The sequence below is a fragment of the Lissotriton vulgaris genome, chromosome 7 (assembly GCF_964263255.1).
Source record: "Lissotriton vulgaris chromosome 7, aLisVul1.2, whole genome shotgun sequence".
NCBI classification, from domain to species: domain Eukaryota; kingdom Metazoa; phylum Chordata; class Amphibia; order Caudata; family Salamandridae; genus Lissotriton; species Lissotriton vulgaris.
In genome coordinates, this window is record NC_141695.1 from 424,746,953 (window position 1) to 424,772,661 (window position 25,709).

At 41.7% G+C, this 25,709-nt stretch overlaps 1 protein-coding gene across 1 annotated transcript in view; it reads right to left on the reverse strand.

Annotated features, from left to right (window-relative positions):
- Positions 1-21,585: 21,585 nt before the first annotated feature.
- The window catches only part of MAMSTR (MEF2 activating motif and SAP domain containing transcriptional regulator), a 246,401-nt gene continuing 242,277 nt past the window's right edge, over positions 21,586-25,709 (reverse strand). Inside the window, exon 14 of the mRNA XM_086930407.1 lies at positions 21,586-22,261. Within this exon, the coding sequence (XP_086786533.1) occupies positions 22,231-22,261 (31 nt within the window). The 3' untranslated portion in view covers positions 21,586-22,230. The remainder of the gene's footprint in view (positions 22,262-25,709) is intronic.

Genomic DNA, 25,709 nt, shown 5'->3' on the forward strand with positions numbered 1-25,709 from the left:
TTCGCAACTACGGGCCCTACAAAAGGTATTGTGTGGTTGCTCTAAGGTATTCCCTGGTCACCATAGAGGCAAGAGTAGATGCCCAGGCTTTGGCTGGTCGCCAGGCATCTTTCCATGGACACCCCCTCACCGGGAGGTGACTTCGGTGAAGCATCTTTGTATGCTATTAAACACCAGGTCAGTGCGCAGCCACGCTCAGGAGCTCTTTGACCTCTTGAACACGGAAAAACCAGTGTGCCTGATGCTTACTGAGACCTGGCTCGGAGTTTCTTCCAACCCGGATATCGCCTCTGCGATCCTGCCAGAATATAGCATCTATAGGCAGGATAGATCGGAAGGAAGGGGCGGCGGTGTAGCACTCGTGGTGAGGAATTCCGTTGGATGTTCTATCATTCCTACTGAGGCTATCAAAGGGTCTGAATCCCTTGCCTTCTCTCTATCTTTGGCTCCTTATCAGTCAGTGAAAGGACTGTTAGTATACAGACCCCCCGGGCCAGCAGGTACTTTTTTCGAAGAGCTCCAGTCTGCTATGTCAGCGTTGGCCCTGAGAGCGGACCATTGCATCTTGGCTGATGACTTTAACTTTCACATGGACGATGCTTTGGACCCAGACGTGATTAAACTTTCTGATATCACAGCTCCTCTGGGCTTAGCCCCCTTCCTCTTTGGACCAACGCATGACAAAGGCCATACTTTAGACCAGGTCTTTTCTTCCTCCCCTATAGAGGTGACGGCACTTCTGCTGGTTCTATGGATCGACCATCGTCTGGTTTACTTTTATATACCAGCCAGGAAGAAACCCCCGAGTAGTGCCCCTAGGCAGCTAGGATCCGCGTCTAGGGCATTTCACCGGGTGACTCCTGAAATGCTGTCACAGGCACTCTGTGAACATCCCTGCCCTCTTACAGGGGTTTTGGAGAGGGACCTGGAGTCCTTGCAGGCCTGGTTTGTGGACAGGTTGAATGACCTGGCCCCTTTGAGGACCCCCCATTCACTGCCCAAACGGGTTTCTGCTCCTTGGTTTACTGGTGCGCTGCTTGCTTCTCGCAGGCAGTGCAAGGTGGCAGAAAGGGCCTGGTGAGCGCAGTATAGTCCAGCCGCCAGACTCGAATACAGAACCTTGGTTAAAGCATACCATCGAGAGATTTTCCTTGAGAAAAAGAGCTACTTTTCCAGGAGGATTGAGGATGCCTCAAACTCTTGCAAAGAGATCTTCACGATCGTTAGGGAATTTACTACCCCACGGTCGAATGCGGCTCAGACTGCTCCCACAGAATCGTGGGCATCGGATCTTGCATGCTTCTTTACGACAAAGATCAAGCTGATACAAGACTCCTTTCCACCGAGGCTGGCTGGTGCCTTCCCTTGTTCCAAGGCAGGTCTAATTCCATTGGTTCCTTTAGGGCCAGTCTTATCTGACTTCCCGCCTATTTCAATGGCTTCGTCTCTGACTCTTCTGGCCAACCTTAAATCTGGATCGCCGTTCGATCCATGCCCGGACAAATTTTTGGCGAAGATGGCGGCAGTCGTAAATCCGCCGGTCAATCCCCTTTTGAATCTCTCTCTGAGCCAGGGTGTGGTCCCTTTGGCCTGGAAGCAAGCGATGGTTATCCCCCTTATTAAGAAGCCCGGCTTGGCCCCCGAGGTTTTGGCCAATTATAGGCCTATCTCTCTTCTCCCCGCTTTGGCCAAGACCGTGGAGAAGCACGTGCACAACGTGCTTTCCAATTTCCTGGAATCACACGACCTGCTCCATTCCACCCAATCGGGCTTTTGTCCTAATCTTAGTACGGAGACGGCGCTGCTGGAGGTGTCGGAGGCCATCAAGGAGACGTTAGACTTGGGTGGTAGAGCCATGCTGATCATGCTTGACTTGTCGGCCTTTGACACTGTCCCCCACGAGGATTTGCTCGTCAGACTTCATGAGATCGGTCTGAGGGGGACGGTGCTCAGCTGGTTTACATCTTTTCTGGCTGACCGCCGACAGACGGTCTAGGCCTCCTCTAGCTCTGCCGAGATGCCGCCATTGGGAGTCGGAGTTCCACAGGGCTCTGTACTGAGCCCGACTCTCTTTAATATCATTATGACCCCTCTGGCGGCTCTGGCCGAGTCCTTCGGGGCCCAGATCGTATCCTACGCAGATGACACCCAGCTGCTCTTTACCTGCCGGAAAGGAGAGGATTTTGATGGAGAGAGTGTCCGCGAGTGCCTTGGGGCTGTGTTCAAATGGCTCCAACTGAACAGCCTCAAGTGCAACTCAGATAAATCGGAGGTGCTCTTCTTCGGTTATCAATCCGATCCGGACTGGCAGGTATGGTGGCCTGCCGACATGTCTCCCTCGGGGCGGTCGTCTCAGTCAGCTAAGAATCTGGGGGTTAAAATTGACAACAGTCTGACCTTAAGATCTCAGTTCCTTACCCTCACTGGCACCTGCTTTGGGCTTCTCCGTATGCTTCGGAAGTTTTTTCCGTTGCTCTCCGAGGACCACAGGAGGATTACGGTACAGGCCCTGATCGGGTCAAGACTGGACTATTCCAACGTCCTATATCTTGGCCCGAATATCTCCTGCAATGGATGCAGGTGGTCCAGAACGCTGCAGCACGTGCCATTTTTGGCCTGCATAGGCGAGTCAAAGTCTCTGGCCTGCTGCAGTCGCTTCATTGGCTGCCTATCCAACAGCGGATAGTTTTTAAAGCTCTAACCCTTGCTCACAAGGCCTTCTACGCCACGGGGGCAAAATATCTTCAGAAGAGGCTAGTTTCTTATCGTCCTACCCGATCTTTGAGGTCAGAGTCGAAGTTCCTTGCCATTGTTCCACGTGTGAGGAGGGCCCGTATTGGAGGTCGCTCATTTATGCTCCGGGCCCCTCAGCTTTGGAACACTCTGCCCCTGACGTTACGCAGCACCTCAAATCTGCTGGCTTTCAGGAAGGGCCTGAAAACCTGGCTTTTTGCCTCCTAGTCTCTTTTGTGTTCTGTTGACCCTGCTTTCTTTTAATCTGTTGTGTTGTGTTTGTCTGTCTTCCTAGGTTGTCAATAAAGCGCTGGGACACTCTTTTGAGTAGCCGAGCGCTATAAAAGACACAATATAACATAACATAACATAACATGGTTTAGCTCCTCCTCCTTATGAACTTTATCTACCATTTATCTCTTGAGCAAAGTGAGTGAGCCTTTAGGCATGGAAGCGCTGTTTTGCTTTTGATATATTTTTTCTTGCATAACTGCACTCTACCTTATTTGAGAATAGCCACCATTTTGTAATCCCTTCAATGTATTCAGAGGTGATTACTTAATCAATATCTTGTTGTTCATTCTGGCTCTTTTGTGATATACCATCCTTTCCACAAGGGAACTCAAGGCTTAAAATTTATGTATAGTCTCAAATACTCCATTTTTAAAGATTTTTGGTAATCTGGTCTTAAGAGTTTAAGTGTTCCACTAAACTCCAACATACTTTTATCGAGAGACTGAAGAATGTAAAGCTTTCTGCCTCTACTAAAGTCACTACATGTTCAGATTCGGATTCTAACTCTACTCTTAGTGCAATGGAAGATCTTTCCTCTCACAAACCTGATCACTCTTCAGGCACCATTCCTAAAACCCAACTGTCAAGTAAAGTTCATACAATCTCTACTAAGTGGCCAAAGAAAGACCCACCATCTCCAGGAAATCCTTTCGTCATCATCCATGGATATCATCCTTGAGGAGATTCGTGCCTTGAAACCTTTTATTGAAGAAACTAATAAGACTCTACAATTTCTTTGGGTTCACGAGAACTTATTGTAGAACAACAGGCAGAGTCTCTCCAAGCCTCTTGTTCTCGTATTTCCAGTTTGGAATCTGTCATAGCTTAACTTAAGAAACAAGCGGAGGAGTTGGAAAACCAAAATCGCAGAAATAACCTTAGACTTTATGGTCTCCCTGAAAATATTGAAGGCTCCAACCCTACTGTCTTTTTTCAGTCCTTTATGCCTAAGCTTTTGGATTTGCCTGCTACTTCCTCACTCAACATTCAAAGGGCTCACAGACTGGGACCAAATGTTTTTGTCAAACCACATGGTGTCATCATGCTTTTCCTGCAATATACAGACCTTCTTCAAGTCCTGTCTGCTGTTAACTCCAAAATGCACATTTTTTGGGAAGGCCATCGTCTATTTTTGTCTCAAGATGTTTTACGCCCTCAATTACTTTTAATTAATGCAAGATTTGGACTTCTTCATCCTTGTCTCTTCAAAGCCACATATAGGGAGAAGACTACAACATTTGAAGATCCTGCAGCGTTACGAGAGTTCCTTCCTCTTCATGGAGCTGATGTTATAGACACTTCAAAACCTGTTTGATTATCATGTTTGCCTCGTTTTATGTGGTCGTTTCTCTTGCCTGGATTACTCTTGTTATTCTGATTATACTGTTGAAATGTTCTAATATTTGTTTGTAATAACTTGGTTTTCATATTTCTCTTACCTTCCTCTCCCAAATGCCACTATTTTTACATGTTTAATTTTCCTTCCCTCCTTATACAGGTGTTTTATTCCTACAATTTCGACCCGCCTGTTTTGTTGACATCTTTGACTCTGGTTCCTCTGGATTCAATGGAGATGTTCTCTTTGTTCTATACCTTCTTCTTTCTTCTCATATACTCTCCTTCATGTTTTCTTCACCTACTCTGTCCTCTTTTTCTCATTTTTTTATCCCAACTATCTCTCCTGTACTTGCTTCTAAAAGAACAATCCTTTTCTCTTCTTCTTTTCATCCATATTTCTCTTCTAACTCTAACCTCTATTAATGTAAGCATATGGTTTGTTCATACTTGTCTTATAAAGTTGCATTCAGTGTAACATCCTGGAACATTAGAGGATTAAACAATCCTATTAATTGGCAACGGGTGCCATCTCATCTAGCTAAATAAAAAACTGATATTTCTTTACTTCAAGAATCGCATATTACAAAAGATGAAGCTTCAAAATTAAAGAGATGTTGGGTGGGACATGTGTTTAACTATCCGGCAACGGGTAAGAAAAACGGTGTCTTGATTTTATGTGACAAAAAACTGCATGTTTCCATTGTTCAACAAGAGGTTGATACTGAGGGTCGTTGGGTTATTGTTAAACTTCTTTTAGACAAGATTCCTGTAGTTATTTTTAATGTTTATTCCCCCTCCTTGGTCGATAAAGATTTTTGGACTAATATGTTAGAGAAATGATTAACCTATGATGATGATTATATAATTTTTGATGGTGACTGTAATCAAGTTTTTGATCCTATTTTAGATAGGCATTATAGAATTAGATTTGTTCCCTCTAAAATGCACTCTCAATATACATCCACAATTAGTCGTAATGCTTTGGTAGAAATTTGGAGACTGTATCATCCAGACCTTAGAGATTATTGTTTCTACTCAGCCCCACATCATTCTCAATCCTGTATCAATTACCTTTTCTGAGTAAGTCCCCAGCCCTTAATGCCATTCAATATGAAATTGGCTCTATCCTAATTATGGACCATGCTCCTGTACTCGTAGACATTAACCTAATCCCCTTTTCTCCTCCCTCAGGAAGATATGGTTTAATAACTCCCTACTTCTTGATTCTATTTTTTGTCAAAAATTCAATTCTTTTGCCTCTAAATTTTTCAATAACAACAATACCCCGGAATCTCCCTTTGTAATGGTTTGGGATTCCATTAAAGCTGCTGCCAGAGGTTTCATCATACATTTTGTTTCTCAAAAGAAAAAAGCTGCAGAAGCTCAATCTAATCAATCACTTAATAAAAATAAACAATTAGAATATACTTATTATCATTCGAACAACGAGTCCTCTCTTAAAAATGTAATTGACGCTAAACTTACTTTCAATAGATTATCTACTAAGTCTGCCTTTAACTTCTTACTGAAAAGCAATTTGCGCTATTATGGAGGTCAAAACAAAATGGGGAAATTATTGGCCAACTATTGAAAAGTAAGAAAAGAAAGAACTAAAATAGATTCTCTACAAGGCCCGCTGGTAATTCTTTCTTCAAAGATTAAGATATCTTAAAGGAATTTGTACCATTTTATAAGAATTTATACACTCCTTAAAAACTAACAGAACAACCTGATCTCCTTTCTTATTTTCAATCTCTTCCCTCTCCTTCATCAAGTCATATTGATTTTAAGTCTCTGAAAACTGATATTTCTCTAGTGGACATCTCTCATGCTGTTTCGGTCTCGCGCCGTGGGAAAGCACCCGGTCCTGATGATTCATTATTAAATTTTATAATCACTTTGCGAAAATACTTTTACCAAATCTTTTACTAATTTTTCAATCTTTTTGTATGAATGGCTCTTCCCGGGGCACTATTCAGGAGACTTTAATTTGTTTAATTCCTAAAGATGGTAAAGACCATACTCTTTGTAAGAACTATAGAACTATTTCCTTGATCAACACAGACTATAAGATTTTCGCCAAGATTCTAGCGCTTCGTATTGATTCTACCCTACACGATCTTATTGGCCCTGAACAATCTGGTTTCATTAAAGGGAGACTTGCATTTGATAATTCTCGTGTTCTTTTTAATGTCTTAAGCAAGGCCTCTTCACTGGAACATCCTTTTGCCGCGATTACTTTAGATGCCGAGAAGGCTTTTGATTTGGATGGGATTTCATGTTTCATGTTTTAAAATGGGCTGGTTTTCCTCCTAAATTAATTGCTTTTATTTCTTTATTATATTCAGATACCCAAGCTTCAATTTTTGTTAATGGTATAACCTCTGACTATTTTTCACTACATAAAGGAGTGTGATAAGGTCGTCCCTTATCTCCTTTATTATTTGTTATAGCTTTAGAACCCTTCTTAACTAAAATTAGACAGGATGATAGCATTTTCTTTTGTCTTCATGAAGTTAAAATGTCAGTTTACGCTGACGATATTCTTTTAAATTGTTCTAATCCCGAATCATCTCTTGCTCCTTATCTTCAACAGGTAGCATCTTTCTCTAAAGTTTCTGGTTATCGCCTAAACGCTGATAAATGCAAAATTCTACCCTTAAATATTTATGCCAAAAACATCTTTTTGACCAATCTGGGTTTTCTTGTCAACATCACAAAATCAAATATTTGGGCTTATGGTTCGTTCCCTTATTATCTGATACATTAAAACAACGTTTTGAATATATCATGAAAAAATTTGGTGATTCTATTGCTCGTTGGCACCCCCTCTATCTGTCGTGGTGGGCCATTTTGACTCGATTAAGATGATGCTTTCTCCTCTTGTACTATACACTATCTCCGTGATCCCTATTCGAATTCCTGAATATCATTTTAGGAAAATTACTCTATTTTAATAAACTTGTTATGGAAGGGTAAGTCTCTCGTATAGCCTTGTCCTCTCTAAATAAAGATAAATCTAATGGTTGACTTAAATTTCCTGATTTTAAAACTTATCATACCGCTTTTTCTTTGAAACAGGCAGCTCAATGGATTTCCACAGATCTTCCTTTAGATCCACCTCTTTGGTTAAAAATGGAGAGTACCTTTATTGCTCCCTTTAACTTTCAGGAGATATTAACCTTCACTTCCGACACTGCCTCTTTACGTTCCCCTATTATCTCTCATTCTCGCAAACTGTTGGTTCCTATGTTATCTTCATCATATCCCTCTAATAGTTCTCTTCAGCAACAACCCATTTGGTATAATAAATCATTAAGAATTCGGAATCGCTCTATATACTGGAAATCTTGGCAGTCTAGAAGACTAAGTTGGATTTCCCAATTTATATTGGATAACCAACCCCTTACTTTTGCGGATCTCAAAGCTCAATTTTCTTTACCTTCTTCTAAAACACATTACGCTCACTTATACCCATCTCTCATTTTATATCTTCAACATCTACCTAATACTATTGATTTTCCTATTTTGTATAGAAACTTATTCTTAATATTGAACAATTCCCCTTCAGCATCCACTATATATAAATCTTTACGTCTTCCCTTTGACAGATGCAAAAGAAAGGCATGGGAACAGGATTTATCACAGGAGTGGCCACTTGATACCTGGGATAAGATATGGTCTAAAATTAATAAAATCTCTCGAGCAGCAAACACCACGCAGAACCTTTTTTCATTTATCATTGAGTGCTACTTTATCCAATGTCCTTAGCATCTTTTTCATCAGAAATAACCCCTACCTGTTGGTCCTGTCCCCATCCCACTGCTGACTAAAAACATATTTTATTTGAATGTCCTCCAAGCCAACAGTTTTGGAAACTAATTTGGTCCCAAATCCGAAATTCTCTTAGAGTCTAAATCCCCTTTTCTTACACACACATTTTCCTTGGTACTCTTTCCCCCATTGGCCTCAGTCATCACTCAGTTTTAAACTTTTAGATTTATTAATAGCTATTGCATTTCATTTAATAACCTCTAATTGGAAACAAGCTGACAAAGTCACCTTTAGATCTTGGTGGAATGCAGTTTGTTTTCATCATCGACTGGACACTAATTACGTCTCCCCCGTATCTCTAACAATTAAAAGAGATCTCCTATGGCTCCCTATGACAACCTATTTATCCTTATCTGCCTCTTCAATTGTTACTTCTATGAATAGATCAGATGATGTACGAAAGCCACCTTAATTTCTCCCTTTGCCCGTTCATTTTTAGACAATTAATTAGCTACTCATTACTGGATGTTTATTATGCTGTTTTTTTGTGGTTTTTTTAAACTTTTTTTTCTTTCTTTGTCCTCATATTCGCCCTTGGTAACCATGTAGTGACGAAGAAATATAGAAGATGACTGAGGCACTGGCCCAGGTATACTGGGGGGGATTTAGATGGTACCTGACAACGTATCCCACAATGCCACGCATCCCAACTTTATCCTCATCTAATGGTACCACCAGGGTTGGTAAACTGCTATATACAACCCATTTCATAGCCAGAGTCGCATATATAGGGTATGTAAAGCAAAAAAGGATCAAAAGAACAAATGATCCATCCAAGCAGCACAATCATAGGACTTGGGGGGGGAAAAAAACCAAAAAAAAACAAACCCCTTAATGTTCTGGCCTATAGTTACCAGTTCAAAAGTAGCCAAAATCTCCTTTTGTGTTGATTGCCTACTCTAGCCATATCTAGTTTGGACATCTGTAACATCGCTGCTCGCCACTCTGTATAGAGAGGAGGTGTCTTGTCTTTCCAGCGTTTACAAATTTCTCTTCTAGCTAATAAACAACTATAAAAGACCAGTTTTTTACTTATACCTTCAATCTCGGGTATAATACCAAAGAAAACTAACGTGGGGCAAGGACTGACTTGTAGATCAATTGCTAGTGAGAGGGAAGCACAGATTTCATTCCAAAAAGATGTTATATATGGACACTCAAAGAACATATGTGTATCTGAGGCTGCTGCTAAACCACATCTAGGGCATGAGACCTGAGCATTATTGGTGAACTTTGATAAACGTAGTGGAGGATAGTACGCTCTATGTAGGGTGAACAAGTGGTTTCGACGAAGCCAAGATGGTTTTACAGTCTCCCCCAGAGTCTTAAATGATTTGAGCCACAAGCCGTCTACATCAGTGTTGGGTAAATATGTTTCCCAAAGGGAGTGGGGTAGCAGGAATTCGCCATCAATCTCGTCTAGTATAAGATTATACCAGAATGTTATCTCTTTTTTAAAAGGAGGTTTGTCCATCAGATAGGATACAAGATTGTTATCAGCACCTAATTTATGCCTACCCCTTCCTAGACTGTAAGCTTGGGACCAACTCTGAATTTGAAGGTATTTAAATCGTGAAAAGCGAATTCCTGTTATTGAGCTCAAGGTCTCCCATGGAAGTAATACTCCATCAACAAACAGGTCCCCCCAAGCTGAGATCCCAGCCTCTCTAACTGGGAGGGCTAAACTATCCAAAAGCCAAGATGGAGCACCTGGCGAGTCCCTTAGCGGGGCCCGACTTAGATAGTAATCCAAATTGAGTGTGCGTCTTAGATTTGTCCATGTTCTGGCTAAGTCCCTCAGCACCTTTAACTTGACCTTCTTAAAGTACTTGGGGTCCCCAAATGTTAACAAAAAGTTTGTTGGCCCAATTTTTTCCCCTTTAAGAAGTGCTACGAATAATTTTCCACTCCCTACGTTATTAGGGGTCTTTAAAAGCATCCTAATATGGGAAAATTGGAAAGCCCAGCCATATATCTGGAGGTCTGGTGCTGCGAGGCCTCCTTTTTCTCGACGCCGTCTAATCTTCTTCCAGGATAACCTGGGCGTACGGCTGTTCCAAATGAATCTATTTAATTCCGTTTGGAGTTTGGCTGTCAAAGATGGATCAAAAAAAAGAGGGATAGTGTTAAACAAAAACATAATCTTGGGTAAAATGGTCATTTTGACCAAATTAGATCTACCTATCAGGGAAATAGGGAGAGCTGATCATGATCTCAACAATCTTCGAGCTTCCTTAGGCAAAATTTAAGGGGGCGATCTTATTAATATCTGTATAGATATTTAACCCAAGATACCTAAGGGTGGCACTTGGCTGTACTCCTACATCCGGTGCAGGTTGATTCCAAACCATAATGTCGGTTTTGGATGCATTCACTTCATAACCGGATATTGCCCCAAACTCTTCTGCAATAGATATGACCGTAGGGAAAGCTGAACTTAACTCAGATGAAAAGATAAGGACATCGTCCGCGTATAGTGCAACTTTCCGCTCCCAACCTTCAAAAATAAAAGGTTTTATATTGGTATTTTCCCGAATCAGTTGAGCAAAAGGCTCGATGTATAAATCAAATAAAAGTGGTGAGAGGGGACACCCTTGACGGGTTCCTCGTGTAATATCGAATGGCTCCGTAAGCTCCCCGTTAACCAATAATGAAGCAGAAGGGTTTTTATATAGTAGTTTTACTGCTCGTCTAAAATTGTCTCCCAGATTGAACTTTTTTAACACTTCTTCTAAATACACCCAGTTTACCCTGTCAAAGGCTTTTGTGACATCAAGAGTGAAAACTGCAAAAGGAAGTGATGCTGAAGTGGCCATATCTATTGCACCAATGAGGTCATACGTCAGTTCGTGCAGTTGCCTCTCTTTTACAAAACCTTTCTGATCCATATGCAAGATGTTATTTGCTACACCACCCAATCTATTCGCAAGTACGGCTGCAAAGATTTTATAATCCGTACTAAGAATTGAAATTAGTCTATATGACCCGCAATTGGATGCAGGTTTGCCAGGCTTTAAAATCAGGGTTATAGAGGCCCTATCCCAAGAAGGAGGAGGTAGGGCACCTTCTAATAAGATATTATTAAACAGATTTGTTAAGTAGGGAAGAATAGATGGACAAATTACTTTGTATATTTCTGAGGGTAACCCATCTGGGTCCTGCTGCTTTGCCTTTTTTACTTTTCGAGATGGCAAGGCTAACTTCCTCCGATGTAATAGGGCCGTCTAAAATTTCCATTTGTTCAGGGTCCAGAACCGGTAAAGCGATCCTGGATAACCAGTCCCTTGCTTGAATAGGTTGTACGTCACTATCTTCTTGATATATCTCACTAAAGAAACTTCTAAAAGCGCCACTGATTCCCTCATCTGTAGAGTGTATGTATGTATGTATGTATTGGCATTTATATAGCGCACTACTTACCCGTAGGGTCCCAAGGCGCTTCGACCGCTGCGAAACCCTTCCTGGCTTCCCTGAGAGATGGTCCCTTAATGGGTATCTCCAGGGTGAGACCAGGCATCCCCGGCGGTCTGGTGGGGCCGTTAGTGAAGATGAGGCAAGCTAATGCCCAGAGTTGCCGAGTGTGATCGCTGATCAGAGTGGGCACCGAGGCGAGAGAATTATCGAGTCCGCTGACCCTGGTCCAGAAACCTGCCGCGCCGGGAATCGAACCCTGGTCCCGGGCCGTCCTCTGCTCTTGGGTCTGCCGCCTCTAACCAGTGAGCCACACTACTTCACTAGAGTGTAGCACACCATCACTGATAATATTTCAGGCCCGATCAGTCTTCGACTTCCAGGCAAGGAGCTTACCGGCACCTTCCCCATATTCGAAGTGGGCCAATCTACTAGCCTCCCATCTCTCTAAGACCCGTGCACTCAAGACTGAGGAAAGATCTCCCTTTAGGACTGTTAATTTATCTTGCATCCCAACTGGTGGGGACCCTGTTAATACTGAATTCGTGATAATCTCTTCTTGAAGTTTTGCTATCTCCAATTCAAGAGAGGCTACTGCTTCCCAATAGGTCTTATTTTTGTATGCTGATATATTGGTTAGATAGCCCCTTAGAGTTGCTTTAAATGCGTCCCATGTTATTCCGGGTGGCGCAGACCCCTGGTTAAACTCCCAAAAGAGTTTGACTTCCTGATTTAATGCCTCTGAGATGTCCGGAGTAGAGAGTATTGATCTATCAAACGACCAGTATTTTAACGAGGGCCTGGAAGGAACCTCAAGCTCAAGCAAGATGGCTGTATGGTCTGAGAGATGGAAAGGTAAATGAGCAACTGATTTTACGTATTTAACTAAAGGGTGATTAATCAGAATGAAGTCTATCCGTGACTGGTGATGAAATTTATAATTTTTAAAAGTGACCCCCTTTTGGGACCCATTTAGAGTCCTCCATATATCGATATAGTTCAATGTTTTCATATTATTTAGTAAAAACGTCCTAGTCTTGGATAAAGTTATAGCCCTGTTAGTGGATGACTTATCTAGTAATGGATCTAGAACTATATTAAAGTCGCCTGCTAGAATAACAGGCTCTGAAAATGCATATAGTTGTGAGAAGAGAGATACCAAAACTGATGGGTCGTCTTGGTTTGGACCGTAGTAACCTACTATGGTGAATGGTGAACCCGAAATAATAACAGAAGCTATTGCCCATCGACCATACGGGTCTACCTGTTTAGCGACTAGCCTAGCCTTGATTGATTTTTTAAAAAGAATGGCCACCCCCCTAATATGTGAGGTTTGAGTTGTTATAACTCCAAAATCTATCCATCTATTCTTACTCAAGAGGTTTTGCATTTTCGTTTCTGCAAGATGTGGCTCCTGGAGCACTAATACCTGTGCAGCCGAATCTCGTAGATATTGCATAATATTATTTCTTCTCGGTGAAGTGCGAAGACCATTAGTGTTCCAGGACAGAATGCGTAGATTATGTATTACAGCAAAAAAATATTAAAAAGCTCAAATACCAATACTGCCAAACTCCAAAGAGTAAACTATAGAATGATCGACTCCTGTCATTTTTTTCTAGAAAGTGCTGTAAAGGACGTTTAAGAGGACTTTTTTTTTGCTTTCCCCCCCCCCTGACCCCCCTGACCCCCAACCCACCCCATGCCCCCCACCCACGGGAAACCCCCACACAATCTATCTGGTAACCCAGAAAGATAGCACTCCGCTGTGGACCCCTGCCAATATCAACCATCAACCGATTATGGGAGGGGATAGAAAAAAGGAAAAGAAACAAGGGCAGGGAAGAAAAAAGACCTAAATGAGATTAAAAAGATAATACGATTTCCTAAACTAAAGCCCGCAAGTGAATATATATCACCTAGTTTAACAGGATGAAACAGGAAAAATAGATATATATTCTTTGTTATTTTATATATGTATACTTTTTTTTTATATATATATTTTTTCCCTTTCTTTTTCCACTTTTTTATATATATATATTTTTTTGTTATTTATTTAAACACCTGCCCACCACCTGTTATTCAATACTATAGAACTCATATTTCTTCTATGTGCCTAAATACAAAATACCAGCCTTCTAACAAGTTTTTAACCTAGGCTAACAAAAAAAATATTAGAGCTAGTTGTGAATTTATCAAGAACTAGAAGGCAGTGAGGCAACCTAAAGAGAAAACAGATAAAGGGAAAGGGACACAATACTACTTAGCAGACTCTGACCCCCTGCCCAAACTCAGCAGAAAATCATCAGCAGCCTGTACTGATCTTATGTTATGCATAGTGTTCTTGTACATAACTCTTAATGCCGCTGGAAAAACTAATTGAGCAACTGCCCCTTGACTCCTGAAAGCTTCCAACCTTTTTCCAAGCTCCCATTGTCTATCAAGGGTGACTCTCGAGAGGTCAGATCTGATCTGGAAATTGAACCCCTTGGCGTTTACCACTTTCTGTTTCAATGCGATATTCAACATAGTTTCTTTTAGGGAGTATGTGAGAAAATTAACCAGAATTTTCCTAGGCTTTGTTCTCTGAGAGTTTCTCCGAAATGGCTCTCTATGAATGCGCTGAATATCCGTAGCTATTTCTTGTTCTGACATATCTAGCCGTAGCGCATCTTTCAAGAGAGAAACAATAAATTGCTTGATGTCCGAGCCCTCTTTCTCCTCCGGTATATTCAAAACTCGAAGATTGTTCCTGCGGGCATGATTTTCCAACGTCTCCAGCCTTTCGGACAAGCTCTGATTCTCTTGTCGAAGGTTAGTTCTGCTTTTGTGGCACTTAAGTTAATATTAACTTCTGTGACGGAATCTTCAAGAGTTTCTGTCCTAGTCATGAGAGCACCAAGTTTGCTGTCCAATGACTGACAATAGCTTCGAATATCGGCTTCATTTGATGCAGAAGTCTCAAACTCCTTTTTAATGTCTGTGGCCAGGGTCGAAAACATTGCCTGGAAAGAGGCCTGCAGTGTGGAAACCAGATCTGAGTTCAGGGCCTGACTGGTTTCACCGGGTAAACTGGGATCTCCCCTGCTATCAATAGGAGATATTGAGCTTGTTTCCTGGAAAACTGACTCTAGGCTAAGGCCGGATGCTACACTCGGTGGCGCTAGAGGAAATGGGGGCGCCAGTGGTGTAAACAGTACCAACGAGGGCACTGATTGCTCCAAATTGATAACCGTTTGGTGATCTGCAGGGTTCGATTGACCTGATCCTCCTGGCTTAGAGGAGAGTGATTGATCCAAATGACAGTCCATATCTTTCTTACGTTTATCAATGTTGTCATTATTCACGATGGTCATGTCATCTATGGATTTGTCAGTGGCAGTGGCGGAAGTACTGGTTTCATTCAAACCATCAATGGTTTTCAAAAAGGGATCAGGCGTAGGGACATTTGTTCCTGCCATTTCGCCTATAGAATGCTCTTCCACATGTTTAGCGGCCATCTGTAGCTCCGGTATAGTATCCCCTACCTCCTGGTTTAATAAGGGAGAGCAAGAATTACTTGCCAAGAGCACCACTTGAGGAACCTCTTTAAAGTATGAGCGCAGTGAGGGAGTTATTTTTTTTGAAGTGGTAGCGGAATTCTTTGATTTATTTTTTGTAGACTTAGGCGTATAGGAGCGTTTTGCCTTTACCTGACCAGTTAGATAGGTCGACAACTTTATTTTCTCCGTACCCTCAGCAATTACAGCAGTAGCAATATTAGACTCAGAAGTAGAGTGAGGAACTATGCCTTCTGTACTCAGGCCCTCTTTCCCAATACCAACAGAAGCTACACCACTCAAAACGCTATGATTTATTGATGTATCCACACCAAAGGAGGGAAACTTATTTTTATTTTTAGGTTCAGTTTTATGGAAGAATGCCTTATTAGTTTCTTTCTTGCTGACAACTGTGCGTTTCCTTCTCACCCGCCCTCTCACTTTCCCTTTTCCACTGCCCTCCTGGAAAATCTCCTCGGTACACACTGGTATTCCCACAGGACTCGAAGTGGCAGACTCTTCCCCACTACTCCATTCCGTACTATCACTGCTATTATCGCCGGCTTGCTTCTTGCTCTGATGTCTGCGCTGACATCGCTGCTGAGCTAGGGGCCGTTTCTCCAGTATCTCTCCCTCCTCGTGCTGCTCTAGCTGTGTCCTAACCTGTGCCTTTGAAGCTACCGCCGCACCATAATGACCCAGTAAAATACCTCGTGTGCGGCGTCCTCTCTGGAGCTCCAGGGCGGCCAGCGACCAGATCCAGCCACTCGCTAAGGAATGCGGGGGCTCGAGTGCTGGCTGACTTACTGTCTCGGAACGCTGCGGTTCCGTCTCTCGCTTGCCAGATGAGATCGTAACTTGTAAGGCTGCTGCCTCCATGGACGCCGCCGCCGCCGTGCACACTGCTGCTGCGGGCTCCGAGTTTGCCTCCTCCCCCAGGCACATGAGAGGTGGAGGTGTGGCGGTATGGCGGAGAAACGCTGTTACCGAGGGAAATGCTTGTCCACTTGAAAAGCTACTTTTGCAGATCCAAATTACAATGCGGCTCTCTGCGGTTTAAAGCGATGACATAAGCGATCAAGCCTACTTAGTTTCTACCCTCCGGTCAGAGTAACTGCTGGGGTCCGTGGGCGGAGTACTGCCGCGGCTCAGCCGGCCGCCGCCATTATGCTGTTTTTATTGTTCTTTAACCTTACTCACTGTTTTGCTTACAAACTACAAAGACACTCATTTTTTATAGTTGCCTGTTATCTTTAATGGTTCTATAATACTTATATTTTGTCTTATCTTTCCCTCCTTCTTTCTCTTTTCCCCTTTCTTCTTTATATGATGCGCATTCTTTGTATACATTGTGAGTTCTATATTGTTAGATATTTCTACTGTATCTATTCATGTATGTAAATAAGTTTCATTATATCAATATATTGCTGGTTCTTTCTTTTGTTTCCCCTTTTTCATTAATAAAATCAAACTTGAAAAAAAGATATGGCATACCAGAGATAATACTGAATATATGGGGCATCCATGGCAGTAGACAGGCGCAGGCTTAGTAAAGGTAATTCTTGGTATGGGATACCCATTGGGGTACCTATGGCGCTACCACATTGGAGATGATTCTTGAATAAAGGTGGACAGATGTGACATATAAGGGGGGACAAACATCACAAAATGCTGCCCCTATCATACTAGAGGTACTTTTAATATAAGGGTCCCACATTTTACATGGATAACATTAATTGCACAATTCCAGGCCTGACATATTATATGTAATTGTAGGCATAAGGGGGCACCAGTGGCAAATAGGGAGAACAAAATGCTGGCCCTGGCACAATGCAGGTTCTTTTTGGTACTTGGGGGCACCCACAGCACATTTTTCTTTGTAAAACAAAAGGGTGTCAACTCCTGTGAAATGTCAGGTTTTATTAGCCTGGCAGTACAGGAAAGGACTTATATATTTAACAAGGGTTCTTTCCTAGCACATGGCATTTGAGCAGATTTATGTGAAACTTGTACTTTAAAATGCCCTACTTGACTAATTTTTCAAATTATCTTGTAGGGAGAAATCTTTATCCTCGAACCCATTCATTCCTAAGAGCTCTGGTTTATTTACTTTGCTCAATACAATCACGGCAAGTATTGTATTATATCCCACCATTTTCAAAGATCATATCAGTACCTTAATATAGTTGCATCCAAAAGATACATGTGTGTTGCATTTTTATATTAATGACATAGTTATAAAGTAACTTCAGCGTGGCCAATTATTGTGATATCATTCGGGATAAGGTCAAGTGAGATCACTTCCTGGGAAAATGCATGGTCATGATGTTACTTCCTTTGATGGCAACAAGGTAAAGTGGTGTGATTTCACTTCTGCTACCTCAGAAAGGTGATGCAATATCAGTGTTTGACCATGTGTGGTGCTAAACCTACTCAAGCTCTGAAAGGTGTACATTTACTATTGTTTTGGGTCCTTTTTGGCTGCAGTAACCTTTGAAGAACCCCTTCTTACTCCCAATAAAACACTTCCCATTTAGCAGTAAGTCTTCTTTTTCAGCCACGTGCGCCCTTTACACATTTACTACTAACAACCTAATTATGCTGTCAGGCGGACCAGAGGCCATCCGACATCGTTCTGGAAGTGGGACCAACTGGCCTCCTGTCAGCGGTTCCAAACCAGCAATTAGGATGCAACCGAACACTGTTCGGTCGCAATCCTATTCTTTACAATGCAAAGAGCAGAGGTACAGTTCATCCCTGCACCCCATGGCAGCCACCTCAAGGTGCCTGCCACCAGGTGCAGAGATCAACGCGGGCACCATAGGTGCCTCCCAGGCTGCCATCCCAGGCCTTGCACCCATGGGGGCCCTACTGGGGCCCCCCAAAGTGGAATTCCCACCGCCTTTCTGTGTTGGAAAGACCAGCACAGAAAAGCTGTGGGAATCTGCCATCGTAATCCCTCAGGCAGAAAGAGCTGCTAGAGGGATTACTGAAGGCTTTCCGAATGGCAGGCGAGGAAACCTAATTTTGCCTTCTTATTGTCCAATACAATAATTTACATTTTAACACTTTCAATTCTCCCTCATAGCTGGACAGCCTAGCATCAGTCACATCCTTCTTCCAAGCCCAGCATCAGCCATATGAAAGTAATGATGACTGCTCTTTCCACTCTTCTCTAATTTGGGCAGTAGTCTGAGTTATAACTTGGAATTTCCTAGCAGGAGGCACCTTGGGCTTCTGCCTGCATGTCCAATGCATAAACAGTATTGTTTATACAGAACTCTCAACTGCTAATACTGAAAAATACGATAAATTCGATCTGTCTGTCAACCTAAGACTAACTTCCTCACTGAGGGGAACGGACAATAATGACCGCCTGTTTGCTCAAAACAGCGATCTGGTGGCCAGAGGCCAATCATGCCCCTAACCTCAAAGTTTTATGTTAAGTTGAGTTTCATATCTGCCTTTACATTACCACGTCCAGCATGCATTGCTTAACTCTGAGCTGCCTCTCTTGTAACATTCTTCAAAATCTGAAGACTATCCGTGTTTTCTCGAATTTGTACAAATAGTGCAACAAGCAGACTATTAATGTTAGAAAAGATGGGAATAGCAAGTATCCTTATGACCACTGTGGCTAAGAGGTGGAAGAGATGATGAGGTCAAACTGAAAAGTGAGAGAACCTGAAAACCACCTGTTAGGTAGATCTGATGAAATATCTGTTGCTTATTTCCCAATATGAGGCTGGTTGAAACCAAACGACATCATAACTTGGGGCTACTTTTTAGCACCAAACCAGTGGCGACAGCCATTTTTTTAAAATTATCTGCTTTTTCATCTATTCTTGAACCATTTTTCTTTTCAACCTTTTTTGCAATCCTTTTGTAATCCATCCTGCATTTTTTATTTTCAAACATTCATCTCCTCCTGCAAGGTAGTGCAATTTCCCAAGTTTCTCATGTTATGGCGGGCCATCCGAACCTCTTCCCAATAACACGTACTGAAGCAAATTTCATTGAGTGCAGTTTATTATAACCCAATGCATTTCAGACCCCATGGGTCCTTCGTCAGGGGTAACTGTAAACAACAATCGAACAGACTTTTAAATAAACAAATGTGTATACATACACTGTTTATCATTCTCATTAACTTTAAAATACACAATGTATATATTTCAGTGATCATCAACATGTTATCGAATATTATTCAGTGAATAAACCTCTTTTCTTAGGTGGCTACAATCTTACCCCAACCTCTCCCCACTTTTTATTGTCCCTCTTGCTCTGTCACTACTTCATTAGTACCCTCCTTCCTTTTCAACCGTTTATAAACTCCTCCTCTACGGCCTCCCTGCTAAACCCTCTTATCTCTAATCACAGTCTCCCTCTTTTTGATGCTGTTCACCCCCACATCATCCCTGTTCTACTACTTGAATACATTCCCTTTCAATTATCTCACCTCCTCTCCCCCGATCTAACCAGCTTCGTTAAACTCCTTCCCCTTCCCTCAGCCCCTCTCAGTTAACCCACCCCCTACCTGCTACATTGTCATCATTCTCCTCTCACACAGCCACGATCTTCTCCTTCTACGCTACCACCCGTGTTTTAAACCACACGTTCCACCTTCATTTCCTGTTCCCTCCTCCACCAATTCCGCCTAAGCCACCTAACGCATACCTGGGACACTGCAACTCCCATGATTCACTATAATATACCTAATAACATTGTGATTTAATCTGTGCAACTAATTCGCCTGTGTTTTTGTTAACAAGTACATTGTGTAAATATAATTTCAACCTAAAGTTATAACAAGCGATATGTCTGAAATTTCACGTTGCTGTTTAATGTCCATCTGACTCTCTTGAAAATAAACATGCTAAATGAACCAGAATTTTCCGCCTTGCACGGACACAGCAAAATATTTTTTTTCCCATTTTCACAAAACTCTTAGTCTCTTGTAGTCTTGTAGTTTAGTGTCATTGCGTGCTCACTAGTTATTGGGAAGAGGTTCGGATGGCCCGCCATAACATGAGAAACCCGGGAAATTGCGCTACCTTGCAGGAGGAGTTTTAAGGATATTAAGACAGATCAACAATCTTGATATTCCTGAGTTTTCTAATTGCTTGTGCCGCACTTTGTTAACACCAACTCAGTTGTGTCCCTTTATGCTAGTCATTTTTTTTATTGTTTTTGCCGCACTAGTCATAGTGAGATCCTATCAACCTGCATAAACAGTTAAGTATGCATTGCTAATTCATTGCAGTACAGTGCTTACTTAGTGGTATGGCACATGATCACAATGGTGGAGGTGTCAGTACACCATAACTTTCTGGTCCCATAGTGAGAGGGCTGAGGGAAAAGTCCCTGGTGGCCAATGACAAGCTCTGAGTTGGAAAGTACACACTAGGCATAATTATGCTTCCCTGTTTGTTGATATTGCTTCAAAGTGGCAGATGTTAGATATACTTGGAGACAAAGAGGACTTCTTGCCTCATCATTGTCACTAGTCTGAATATAGTTTTTAATCTATTCCGTCCCACATGAATCACAAATACACATTTTCTACGACTTTGTCGATAATGGATAATATGAGGTATTGGAGTACTGACCAACTATTGTTAGGATCAACTGTAAGCATTGAAGAACAAATAAGTTCCATTGTGATCTTTACAACCACTTCTGGTGTGGAGATTGTTCGATTTTAGGGACCTTTTCTCAATCCACGGTACAGACCTAAGGAGCTTTTCTTTGGCAATAAACATGTCAACCATTTTGCTGAGACTCTTTGGATGATTATTTCCTGCATGTCCCTTATGTCTTTTTAATCTTGTCATAGATTCCAGTTTCAACTAATAAAAATGTAATATTGGTTATCGATAGACAATTTTATCTCATTCAGCCTAATCTAATAATTTCATATACTCCCTCAGAATATTTCTTTAATGGGTCATCGCCTACTGAGTCTTTGTGAGCCACAAATGAATGATTAAAAAAGATCTCCTAAAAGTGCTTCATTAGGAACCCTCCACCCAACATGGAGCACAACCCAAAGATGAAGCATGTCGCCTTGGAGTGTGAGGATCTGGTATCCCAAAAAAGAATTACATTTGTACTCACAAATTGTCTACTATCCGTGGTTTTGGACAAGCTAACTTCTTTCCAAGTCATACTTTTTGGGGGGAGATATTGGACCTGAAAGGACCTTTGACAGACTGCCTAATTCCTCTCATTGCCCATTTTGTGTAGTGGTTCTCTGAATGTACACTATTTAAAAGTGTGCTTTAAGAATATCACCCACAATCACGCCTCTTCATTGTAAGATGTCCCTGGGCCTGGGCACCTCAGTTATCATCTAAGCCCCTGTTTAGCTTGAAAGAACCAAACCAACATGTAACATCACGAGATAATAAAAAAGGAGGCAACTCAAACGAGAATGCAACAATAGGAAACAGTTTAATTTATCCTTGAAGAATATATTAATTTCCAGAGATATATCATACACAGCACTTTTTAAATATATATTAAATTTTGTATTGAACTTTTCAATCTTGATGTGAGTTGGGCTTCCTCATTGTCCATTAGCCCTGGTTAATTAATGATTTCTTTGGAGAATCAATATGCACATGAAATTGTAATGCTCAAATTATTACACAGTCTTTAGTCCCACCACCACAACAAACTGGAAAATGGAGCTGAATAGAGGGGCAGGCCCAAGTGGACTATGTGCTGTTTGAACTCACATGCCATGATTTGAAGTGGAGTGGGATATCTGGGGAGGCAAAAGTGAACCAGGAAATTGAAGATAACTTTCTTTTTGCTAATACATCACATGATATTTATTAGTTTTTTTGGTTTGCTTTCTAAAAGCTATCCTTACCACCCTACTCACTCCACTGCACCTTATCCTTCTGCCAATGGAAAGAAAATGTCTTGAGTGCTTCCCTGTCTTGTGTCTCCTGGTGGTAAACCGAAATCCTGACATCATTTGCATATTTCTCTTTTGCAATATATATTTCCTCTTTGAGTTTTTTCTTTCCAGGAACTTCTTTGTTTTTGCTGCTGGCATATCTCCCACTCCTCACTAGACACAAAGGACGTCGAAATCAGGCTTCCTGGGGTGAAAGAAAACAAAACTGAAGTGGTGAAGTCGCTGGGAATGGGGGAGGAGCATTAAATGGAATGACCAGGTATTACTGGATGTGTCAGTTCAAACAGTACAACCAAGTTACCACTTCCCGCTTGAACATCATCCCTCCTCTGATGGCAGTCCTTATTGATTGATTACTAGTGCATTGTGTTCTTAATTATGTCCAAAACCCTATATTTCAACGGAACCCACTAGAAACGGTCTGATTAACTGGAATATGTACACGAACAGCTTTCCCTGATACCCTGGTCACATTGAGATATACAAAGTGTGAAGTCTGAAGGATAAACAATTATATGTTACGTCTTATAAAACCCAACCCTTGTTTCCTTTTACCTCTATTAGTTTGTAAGACATTCATTAAAGCCAGTTCACAGAACTGGCTTACACCGTCTCAAAGAAGAGATAATGTTATTGTTTTGGTAACATATGTGCTCTTAGCTGGGCTTGATATTGTAAGCCATTTTTCAAAACGTACACCATTTTTAAAAATTGTAAACTCATGGGAAAAGAAGACAAACTTGGTGTTTGAAGCCGGCTTATAAATTGGGCTATTTAAATTATTTTATCCCTGCCAACCGTGGACCTGTTGGAAGGCCTGCTGGGGGTCTAACCATTTGGGTCAGACGTGATCTTGATTGTAACATTCAAATGTTACATGCTGATTCCTTTGACATTCTAGCCATTCGACTAAGGGATATAAGGAGAGGCCTTCTGACATTGACATCTTCAATGTTTATGCCAGAGGGGTTTATATGGAGGATTAAGATCCCATACCATTTCAACCCTAGAAAAATATCTGATAGCTCACCATTCATACTCAAGCTTGATACTAGAGGGTAATTTTACCACCTCATACCCTTGGCCAGGATAATTCCTCTAGAAATGGTGACAAGGATGAGTTATGGGGAATTCCAAAGCTCGATCTTCTGCCTATCCAAAGGTGGTTTGAGGCAGCCTTACAGCTTAAGGCCTTCATTTTCGACTTCGTCTTAAGAGCCACAGATGAGAATGCCCCCTCCAATTGGCAGGGAGTTAACACCTATAGTAACTCTATCCACTCAAGCCGCACAGATTAATCCAATTAGATATTTATTTATGGTCTTCTTTAGTGGATACGAGGGTCATAAACTAGATTGAAAGTGACCATGACCTGGTAAGCCTTCTTATGGCTTCCTTTTGTCTTAGACAAATAAATGTCCAAGCCATATTAGCCCACACATTCCCTCGAATGATATGCAGGGCATCAATTGGTCCAAAGTAGCGGAGTCACCACTCATCTTATAGCAACTAAGCATAGATTTACAGGATTTCCTGAGGGACATGTCTTCCAGATATCTTTCAGAATATTATTGCTCCACCGTCTTAGGTTGACCGTTTTTCAAAGTTATAATAATCAACGATCGATCCTAATGATTTGAATAACGTGTCAGGGATTGACCATGTTGATGACATTACAGTTGTCTCTGATTCTATCTGCTATTCAACAGACGCATCCCCAGTTTTGGATTCTATAACTAGTGGAAGAGTGTCAGGATCGTATTGTATCCCAGGAGACATCTTTTGTCAGATAGACACAGCTGGTCTAAGTACATCCTCCTATTTTATAATGCAGTGTCCCGTACCCGAATCTTCAAAGGGTGTGGAAGTTATTCTGATATACAAGAATGAGAATAGAGCTCTTCCATTAAACTACAGGCCAATTAGCCTGATAAATTGGGAACATAAAATGTTTGCTTATTTGGTTCTCTGTAAGATAGAGGAATGGATTGCTCATAAGGCTAGTATATACCCTTTCCAGGCAGCCTTCAGAAAAAAGAGATCCACACTAGACCAAGTCTTTTGCATTCTTTTAATTTACTGGAAGACAGTTGTGGTCGGCAGGGACAATGTATATGTTGCTTTTGTAGACCTCAAATCTGCCTTTAATCTGGTCCCAAGGAGGCATCCCCAAGATTCTTTTGAGTTTATTGATATGTTTACATGAAGGGGAATGATGCATAGTCAGTTGAGGGCCTCAGGGTCATGTGATTGAACGATTTCCTATCAATAAAGGTGTTTGCCAAGGTTGCGTATTGGCTCCCACCCTGTTTTCATTATATCTTAACGACATCGTCCGGCACCTTTTCTGTTTTTTAATTAATGTACCATCTCTGACTGGCAAGAAAACACCCAAATTGCTATTTGCAGATGATATTGATACTGAAAACCCACAGTGGCCTTCAATGAGCATTAACCATATTTGAGGAATATTGCAAGTCCCGGGGTTGAGCAATAAACTCTGCAAAAACCAAGCTTATGGCTTAGCAAACATAGATCGTTTAGAGGCAGACTGGAACTGAAACCCACAGTGGCCTTCAATGAGCATTAACCATATTTGAGGAATATTGCAAGTCCCGGGGTTGAGCAATAAACTCTGCAAAAACCAAGCTTATGGCTTAGCAAACATAGATCGTTTAGAGGCAGACTGGAACTGCGTGGCTTACCCTTTAACAGTGTAGAGGTATTCAGTTATCTGGACATTACCAATGCTTTCAACTTGTCATGGAAACCTCAGGTAGAACTTTTGACACTCAAACATGGTCAAACAACAGGTGTTATTGTAAGAGAACTAAGCAGATCCCTTACCAAACTAATTGCACCATACTACAGATATATGACAGCAAAGCTGTCAGCTCCGTCCTTTATGGTTCTGAGCTGTTGGGTTTTTCTAAACTAGACTCACTATACACCTCAGAAAATAGATTTTAAAAGAACTTAGTCAGGCTACCCCAAAGCACTCCAACTAAGCCCCTACTGATGGACATGGGCAAGCATATTTTTGCCTGATCGAGTCACTCTCCACCCTTTGCTCTTCTAGCGAAGGCTATGGCTACAACTAGAATTTGCCGAGCATGGTGTGGCCCTTACGGCTCAATCATCAATCAATAAATCAGGATTTATAAAGTGCGGCTAATCACCCTATAGGGTATCCAGGTGCTATGATGGAGTCTGATAGATTCCACCAAATATCCTGGTTAAAGCAAGTCCAAAAGCTACTCTCGGCTGTAGGACTTGGGATATTTTGGGACAACCCCATTCTAGTCCACTTCTGACTGCTGAACTGCTAAAGAAACATTATTGGCAATGGGTTGATGAGAATGAAGTCAGTGCTAGTCTTGACCATCCTTTCATTTGGTCTTTTTTTATTTTAAATGTAATTCCTCACTGGAATTCTATTGGAATGCCATTGTAGCACCCCTAAATGGGAAATTATATTTTCAATTCAGGGTTGGTACATTACCCCTTAAAACATTTACCATTAGTTGGGCCCCGGGTAATGATGCACTATGCCCTACTTGCAACATTTCCCCTGAAACAACTGGCCATGTTTTATTTGCCTGTATTGGCTATGTCGCTATATGCCTGACTTG